General features: G+C 43.4%; 3 protein-coding genes across 3 annotated transcripts; all 3 read left to right on the top strand.

Annotated features, from left to right (window-relative positions):
• The first annotated feature begins 4,798 nt into the window (after positions 1-4,798).
• Positions 4,799-5,536, top strand: LOC143484317 (histone H1-like). Its single transcript, XM_076982983.1, has one exon. The coding sequence runs from the start codon at positions 4,838-4,840 to the stop codon at positions 5,441-5,443; it is 606 nt and encodes a 201-aa protein (XP_076839098.1). The 5' UTR covers positions 4,799-4,837; the 3' UTR covers positions 5,444-5,536.
• A 946-nt stretch (positions 5,537-6,482) lies between these two features.
• Positions 6,483-6,907, top strand: LOC143484412 (histone H2A-like). Its single transcript, XM_076983109.1, has one exon. It carries the CDS (start codon positions 6,483-6,485, stop codon positions 6,867-6,869), a length of 387 nt encoding a protein of 128 aa, XP_076839224.1. The 3' UTR covers positions 6,870-6,907.
• Positions 6,908-7,541: 634 nt separating this feature from the next.
• Positions 7,542-7,952, top strand: LOC143484053 (histone H3). The gene has a single exon (XM_076982515.1). The coding sequence runs from the start codon at positions 7,542-7,544 to the stop codon at positions 7,950-7,952; it is 411 nt and encodes a 136-aa protein (XP_076838630.1).
• Positions 7,953-8,748: the final 796 nt, after the last annotated feature.

Raw genomic sequence — 8,748 nt, 5'->3', positions numbered from 1 at the left:
TACAGGAATGTCATGCTTTGGCAATATAAACATAAATAATTAGTGATGGGCACTCTAACAGGGAATGTATAGCTTATGTGTTGATTTTTATCTATGGAACTTGTTTAGCATTACTAATGTGATAACACCAGACATGCACACTGTGTTCTAACACTGTGTTTCGGAACAGGGAGAAGATTGATGGCCTCGAACTGGTGCGCTCTCTGGTGCAAAACCATGCTGAAATCCTTCTGGCCAATCTCCATGACGTGTGTGTAGCCGTGCTCGAGGAGGTGACGAGCCCGCTCATGGACTAAAGATTTTGTAATCTTCTGTAAAAGATTGTGCCAAGGGGCTTAAGATTGAGCTTGACAATTTGATATCCCAACTGGACATGCTCCATTTGATAAGATAGGTGTGGCGGCCTGGCCTGGAACTTGAGGCTTACTGTTGCCTCTCTCTCTCTCTCTCTCTCTTCTCTCTCTCTCCACTGTCTCAGGTGAAGAACATGTGCTCCATAGTTTTGCGTGCTGCCATGACCACGCTGGCACACATGTTCACCTACCTGCGGAGGGCCATGGACCCCGAGGCAGCAGAAGCCGCCTGCGTCCTGCTGCACAAGGCGTGTGAGAACAGCGTCTTCATCAGGGAGGATGTGGACCTGACACTCAGTGCCATGGTGCACAGCAGCTCAGCCAGGAGGGCCATACATGCCCTGCTGGCCGGGGGATTAAGGTAGGATCACCTCACCAACACAATCATGCAGTATTTCCACCAAAATAAATTACATTGTCAAAAGAGGCTTTTAGTAGAAGACAAAAGCACATTTATAGTACAGTAGAGCACCGTTAATAATTGTAGTATTAATGATAGGACAGTTTTGTGGGCAGTCCGGAGTGATTTGCATTAACAATTTATTTACAGGACAACACATTCATTACACATTGCTTCATTCTTACAAGAAAGACTCGCATGTGTAGGGTTCATGTGCTTGCAAACTCCAGACTGTGACGCTGTGGTGCTGGAGGAAGGAGGAGGCACGACTAGCATCTTACGGTGAACATTGAACATTTAATCTTACTTAAATACGTGAAGCTCCGGGTGGCGCGCGAGCAGCACAAACACAACACTCGCGCAGACACGAAACTTTAGACAAAGACGAGCACAAGACACTGTGCGAATGCACATTATATAGGTGAGTTACACAGACCCACGTGACCTTGAGACAAGGCACAGGTGTAACAAACGAACACGCTCACAAACAACCCACACCCACGGAAGTACAAACATGGACATAACCGCACGCAGACGACATTATGACACGCCCACATGGAAGGGACCGGAGCTGTTCCGACGTATTTCTCGCTATGTGTTTCTCTTTAACCCTCCAGCCACAGAGACGCCACTGTGAGGAAGACATTGTCAAGATGGTGGAAAAATTTGTGTTAAAGATCAGCTTTAGGATATACAGCAGTAAGCTACTTCTTGAATAAATGAATCAAGTTCTTCCAAATGGTTCTATTTCTCATTAATAGAAAAAAGCACCGGCTAAAGTTTCCTATATATCTACTTTACTTGAATACGTCTTGCTACTTCAGCTGCGTGGCCAGGTGCTTGGACTGGTACTGCAAGGGGTTCAATAGCTTGAGGCAATCCTGACAAATTAAGATGATCTTTACAAAATTTTCATTTATTTTCTTTCGCTTTTTGTGTTAATGGGCAAAACTTTCTTTGTTGTTTGCATAATGAACTTCAGGTTAAAATAATGCAGAACATATTGCTAAGAAGAGAAAAAGCTTACAGCACCTGGTATTCCCGTCAAACCAGGGCCGATCCTGCTTAGCGTTCTCAGGGTGGTGTGGCTGTAAGCAGTAGAGCACATGTAAAATTGAGCTTTTATACACTACAGGCTTAAACAGGAACATTGTCTATGTTGTCAGAAAAGGATAAAATAATGTGTTGCATTTGTTGTTTTTTCTTTCATTGGATTTAATATCCTCTTTCTCTCTGGAAGGTGGAATGTAGTTATTTAGATCTGTAGACGCATAACTAGAGCACAACACAGTTTACACCAAGCAGAACGGTCTGTTGACACTGTCATGGTAAAATCATATGAAGTTTATTTTAAGGGATAATTATTCAATGTTTCCCAATGTTTGAATTTCATCAGTATTTTGTTCCGTTGTTTGAATTTAATAAATTTTTTTATATAATTTGAGGTAATTAAGTTTTTAATAGTTTTTTAAAGATGATAATTCTTTTCATGCTGGTTTACATTTGATCTCAAACCATTTTTCATTTTTATGTTTTTAAATATCAGATAAATTAGCTGTTTGGTGGCATATGCTGTCTGTCAATAGTAAGGTTTTGACTGGTTTTGTCATGTTTTAAATGGGTGTTTAAAAAGTTGGTGATTTTAATAGTAAGATCAGCTGAGTTTAGAGTATTGCTGAATTTTTCAGAGCTATGTGAAAACCTGTACATGCTGTGGACCCTACTGAACTTACTGGGCCCCAGTGGAGTGTCTTTAGGTAGATTGGAGTGTTTGAGATATTCATTAATTTGGCCATGGTCTGATAATGGATTTCAATGAACCCTAGTTTGTTTAACCTTAGTTTTTTTTCACCCTGCACTGATGCACTGACCATCCATGTCAGTGACTGCACTGAGATGTATGTGGTTGGCAAGCTTCCTCTGTACCACATCAAAATTCCTCCATGAATTATAAAATTCAGATACTGTATCTAGTTTTGTCAAGTTTAACTTATTTCTATATAAATATATAGATAAAAGGCCAAAGGTTTCGCTTAAAAACCAAACAAGCAACAGTTGACCGTGATGATCAATAAGCTTGATGATGCTTGGCCTTCAGAACAGCATCAGTTCTTCTAGGTTAACTTGCACAACATCAGGGAGTTTGTAGGATTATAGTCAGATGTATGATTATCCAATTATACCAAATGTATACCCAGTAGAAACTGACATTGGCTAACTGGCTCACTTAACTAAAGGTCTAATATAAAAGTATTGCCATAACTCATTAGCAAATATCGCGTCTACTGGCCGGTAACATTTTGATCCAGTAACTGAACTGGAAAAGTACGGAACCTCACCATATAAACATGTATATCTATGATGTGAAGTTCAGTGCTTTGCAACAGTTGCAGTTCTAGGTGAATTTTAATTATTGCTTTTTTATCACTGGAAAATAACAATTAAATACATTTTAAAGGCATCTAAGAATCTAAAATGCATTTTTTCTTAAATTGTTCTATGTTTTATTTATCACAAGAGTGCAGTGTCTACGGCTTGCATGAAGGCTGCCATTTTTTATGCTTATGTGTAATTGTGTCTGTGTATCACAGCAAGGGAACCAGACCATTCGTTGCTTGAAAAAAAAGTACAGCGCTAATATCTTCTTTAGAGTTCAAAAGTACATGTGTTTATTGAGCAGCACAGGTCACAAGACAACAGCAACTCAACTCAATGATGCTTTAAACCACATTTTTAAATGGATCCAGCAGCTGCCAATGTCAATGTTCTCCTTGATCAAGATAATTAAGAACAAAATGTACTGTTTTAATATTAATTGCATAATAATTCAAACTCGAACCACCAAAGTGGCAGAAATCTCTTTGTACTGCTTTTTTATTTATCATGTGGTAGCTGTAGTGTTCCAGACGTGTTCCTGAATCCTGAACCACTTCAGTAGATACACAGTTTGACTGGAGATCTCATTGGTTACTTGTATCCACAAGCCAGTTTGGCAAAACCCAAAACAAAGCTTGCCACCCATAAACTGGTTTTATGCATTAGTGAAAGGTTTGCACAGCTCTATCTTCGAGTTGGTCAGCCCTGACATGTTGTAGCTCACAGCACAGCACCAATCAACCATGGAAGGTGGGACGGCTTGTATCCACATGGCTGCTGGGGCTCCGGCCTCCGTCAGTCCCCTGGGGGCCCAAATGTGTGTTCTGTGTCTTCTGCACCACCCTCATCCCTTTCCTCCCTCCTGTCTCCCTCTCCTCCATCTCCACCCCCAGCACTCCGCTCACAGGCATCTCTCCCTCACCACTGCCGTCATCATCCTCATCTTCATCAGGTGTCTCTGCATACTCCCCATCAGGCTCCACGGCTGCAGTTTCCCCACCATCACCTGCTGGTGAGGGATTTGTTGGAAAGAAAATAATTCTAACTTAGAATTAGAGTCATGGATTCTCATTAGGTTTAGTGTGATCTTGGAGCCTTGATCCCCACTTCCTCGTCTAAGATACTAAGCCGAGGGAGTCACTCTGACAAGCTCCCTCGTATGGCCGTGAGCTCTTGCTCCTGTGTTTTACACACACTAACACGAGGCCTATTTCCACTAATGCACGCACAAGTGTCAAATTCCAAACGCCTCCATGGCTTTGCTCAGGCTCTCCTTCAAAGCGCACACTATGACTTGCTAGACGTACTCCTTCATTTCTCTCAGTTTCACCCCACACATCGCACGAAATGCAGCATGCCCTCAGTGGATGGCAGTTGCAGAATGCCTTTTTGTGGCATTTGTGCAAAACGACCTGGGACTGCATGGGCTTTCTTAGCACGCAAATAAACGAGAAAGCCTTTTCTTGCTATACGCGTTGTTTGATGCCTTGCAAATAGTTTTTGAGTACATATTTAAGCCGAGATTTGTAATGAGAAAACACAAGTGCTAGCTGCTCAAGGAAGCACAGGCACGGAGTGCGGGGCGAGTTGAGTCTACACCGTCCTCATGTGTCTTTTAAGTCCACTGCCCCTCGCGAGGAGGGAAGGTTAAACGTCACAGAGCAGCTCGTTCAGTGTCGCGTGTTTATTTCTCTTACATAATTGAAAGATGGCAGAAGTGGCTCCAGCCCCGACCGCAGCGGCGCCGGCTAAAGCACCCAAGAAGAAAGCAGCCGCTAGACCCAAGAAAGCGGGACCCAGCGTCGGTGAGCTCATCGTTAAAGCTGTTTCGGCTTCCAAAGAACGGAGCGGTGTGTCTCTCGCCGCTCTGAAAAAATCTTTGGCTGCTGGCGGTTACGACGTGGAGAAGAACAACTCTCGCGTCAAGCTCGCCATCAAGAGCCTGGTGACGAAAGGGACTTTGGTGCAGACCAAAGGAACCGGTGCGTCTGGCTCATTTAAGATCAACAAGCAAGCGGAACCCAAGAAGAAGCCTGCCAAGAAAGCCGCACCTAAGGTGAAAAAGTCGCCCGCTAAGAAACCTGCCGCGGCTAAAAAGCCCAAGAAGGTCGCGGCAAAGAAGCCCGCCGCCGCTGCAAAGAAGTCGCCCAAGAAGGTGAAGAAGCCCGCTGCCGCCAAAGCTACCAAGAGTCCCAAGAAAGCGAAGAAGCCGGCTGCTCCGAAAAAAGCAGCCAAAAGCCCCAAGAAGGCAAAGATTGTCAAGCCCAAGTCCACCAAGCCAAAGGCGAAAAAAGCAGCCCCCAAGAAGAAGTAAACGTGCATATTTTCATGTCTTGGTCTCCCCAAAAGGCTCTTTTAAGAGCCACCAAACTTTTATAAAGGGCGCTTTTCTTTGCACTCGTGTGAATAATTGTGAATGAAAATTGCGAGCGGTGTTGCTCATGGATTTTAAAGTGCATATACATTGCTGTACACTGCGTGCATCCTGTTACACATACATAAATATACAAAATATTCTATTTTAGTTTGCCATTCTCTCCGGTCCTTGTCATACATATACGTAGCTTGAGTGCATTTCGAAACATTTCTGCTAAATTGAAGTACATACATAAATAACTAAATTATTACGATAGGGAGTGATGGAGAGGAAAGCGCGTAAAACATGTTACATCTCATATAGACATGTACACGGTAATATTCTATTACATGATATGCATATTTTAGTTTGCCAAGCTCTCATGTCCTTGTCATACATATTCAATAGCTTAGAATAGGGCTATTGAACTATATTTTTCTGCGGGCCAGATTTGGCTGAGAGCTCTGACCTGTAGGCCAGACAATTTTCAGACCTATACCAATACTGTCATAGTGGATGTAAAATTTAAGCAAACACTACAACGTAAATTGTAGAGGGGGGGTTGGTGGCGAACGTAAATTTCGACACAGTGTCGTAAAATGTTGCAAATAAAATGTTATTTACGGTGGTTTATCAAATATTTATTAATATTTATGGGGAGATGGGCCGCGGGCCGGTACAAATTCATTAAAGGGCCGGTTCAGGTCCGCGGGACGCCAGTTGAGTAGCCCTGGCTTAGAAGATTTCGAAAAATATATTAATCAATATTGAAATGCATATATGAAGGCTAATTTATTGGAACTGGAAATTATGTGCCAGAGGGAGTGTTGTAGGGGAAGGGAATGGAGGCTGGCTTTGGATATCGGCTGCTTCGCCATTGGATATTCGTCATGCTTTCTTTAACCAATAGGAGAGTAGCTGATTTTTCTATATTTTAAGCGCACTGAGCGCGTTCTCTTTATTTCAGCTTTGTTCATATAGCACTGTTGTTAAAATTATGACTGGCAGAGGGAAAACCGGTGGGAAGACAAGGGCCAAGGCCAAGACTCGCTCGTCCCGCGCTGGACTGCAGTTTCCTGTCGGCCGTGTACACAGGCTTTTGCGCAAAGGCAACTATGCTGAGCGTGTCGGTGCTGGTGCTCCGGTCTACTTGGCTGCCGTGCTGGAGTATCTGACTGCTGAGATTCTCGAGTTAGCCGGTAACGCCGCCCGCGACAACAAGAAGACTCGTATCATTCCTCGTCATCTTCAACTCGCCGTGCGTAACGACGAGGAGTTGAACAAATTGTTGGGAGGAGTAACCATCGCTCAGGGTGGCGTACTGCCCAACATTCAGGCTGTTTTGCTGCCTAAGAAAACCGAGAAGACTGTCAAAGCCAAGTGAATTTCCCTTCTCGACCGTCAATCCAACGGCTCTTTTAAGAGCCACCCACATCAACTTATGAAGTGCAACTTTTCAAATCATGCTGATTTGTGTCTCTATCTTGACCATTGTATGACTATTAAACACTTATTTCACGTCCAAGTATACGCACACAGCCACGATACTGTTTAATTGAAGTACCAAGTAATGGCTTTGGTTTTCTGGTTCAAGGGTGTCGTCTTGCATTCTGGACCATCTTCCTATCTAGGATGTATTATGTGAAGATGGAAAGCATTTTGTAAGTCAATCTGGATGAGAGCGTCAGTGCCCTAAATGTTACACGCCCAGCAGCTTCAAATGAAAGCGTGCTGTTACATGTACACACGAATTTATGTGGGCTAACAGGGACTTTAATCAGACGAATGCGCTGCTGGTAACTAAAGGCCAGAAAAATCCAAACAAAAGTATTGCCGTGAACGCGCCTGAAATGTAGGCGTATTGGCTTTTTTTAGCGTGCGCGCTCTAGATTATGGGCCAATTGTCGTGAAGTGACGCACACTCGACTGTCCAATGGATGGCGTTCGTATTGAACACGTCCAATGAGCGCTGGTCATCGTTTTGGGCTTAAAAGGACGCCGTCTTCACTGCACCTTATTCTCTTACTTTGTCGCCGAATCGTAGAGTTCTATCGTTATGGCAAGAACCAAGCAGACCGCCCGTAAATCCACCGGTGGCAAAGCCCCGAGGAAGCAACTCGCCACTAAGGCTGCCCGCAAGAGCGCTCCAGCCACCGGCGGCGTGAAGAAGCCTCATCGTTACAGGCCTGGTACTGTCGCGCTGAGGGAGATTCGTCGTTATCAAAAATCTACCGAGCTGCTGATCCGCAAGTTGCCTTTTCAGCGCCTGGTGAGAGAAATCGCTCAGGATTTCAAGACCGATCTCCGATTCCAGAGTTCCGCCGTCATGGCTTTGCAGGAGGCTAGTGAGGCATACCTGGTCGGTCTGTTCGAGGACACGAACTTGTGCGCCATTCACGCCAAGAGAGTCACCATCATGCCCAAGGACATCCAGCTGGCCCGCCGCATTCGTGGAGAACGTGCTTAAACTGACCGCTCAGATTAAGATACCCAAAGGCTCTTTTAAGAGCCACCTAATTGTTTCACTACAAAACTAGCAAATTGCCTTAACGTCACTTCGAGCAGTCACGCGTCGTTATGACTTGCAGTTCTCAACTTCTATAATGTATAATGGATACCTTTTTACCTTTTAGTTTCAATGATGTAGTTGAGAATGTACTATAAAGGTAAGAAGCGGCTCGCCTGTAGTTTTAATTTTTAGCCTTCCTAAAGGTTTGCTCTTTTCGTGAGGTTAGCTATCTAGATTAGCTGAGCACTAAATTACATTATTGTACATAAGAATTTAATATGTTGGCCAAAATATTCAAGACTTCATTCCTTTTTGCTTATGACCTGAATCAGAATCAGAATCGCCTTTATTGTCCTTGTAATTTGCATTACAATGAAATTAGCTTCTACTCAAAGGTGCTTGTTGGGACAATAAATACACACAATACAGACAATAATGACATACTCAATGACATAAAACGATCCAAATATACAACTGGTTCAGTGGAATGCTTATGTGATATGTTGGATATTGCACAAGCTATTTACATTGTTATTTTTACATAGCCTATATTGTACGTGGGAAGTATTTTACATGGGTTGTATTGCACATGGATTGGGAATTTACATATTGCCGTTATTTACATGTTGAATTTCGTGCAGTGATGGCTCTATGGTAAAAGCTGTCCCTGAGTCTACTTGTGTGAGTTTTTGTTTTGGTACTTGTGTGTACCGTCTGCCTGAGGGTAACAGGTTAAACAGGTGATTGTTGGGGT

Source organism: Brachyhypopomus gauderio, chromosome 20 (genome assembly GCF_052324685.1).
Source record: "Brachyhypopomus gauderio isolate BG-103 chromosome 20, BGAUD_0.2, whole genome shotgun sequence".
NCBI classification, from domain to species: domain Eukaryota; kingdom Metazoa; phylum Chordata; class Actinopteri; order Gymnotiformes; family Hypopomidae; genus Brachyhypopomus; species Brachyhypopomus gauderio.
This window is presented reverse-complemented; position numbering and strand designations above follow the sequence as displayed.

Coding starts and splice junctions, on each gene's coding strand:
- LOC143484317 (XM_076982983.1), top strand. CDS start 4,838: ATGGCAGAAGTGGCTCCAGCCCCGACCGCAGCGGCGCCGGCTAAAGCA.
- LOC143484412 (XM_076983109.1), top strand. CDS start 6,483: ATGACTGGCAGAGGGAAAACCGGTGGGAAGACAAGGGCCAAGGCCAAG.
- LOC143484053 (XM_076982515.1), top strand. CDS start 7,542: ATGGCAAGAACCAAGCAGACCGCCCGTAAATCCACCGGTGGCAAAGCC.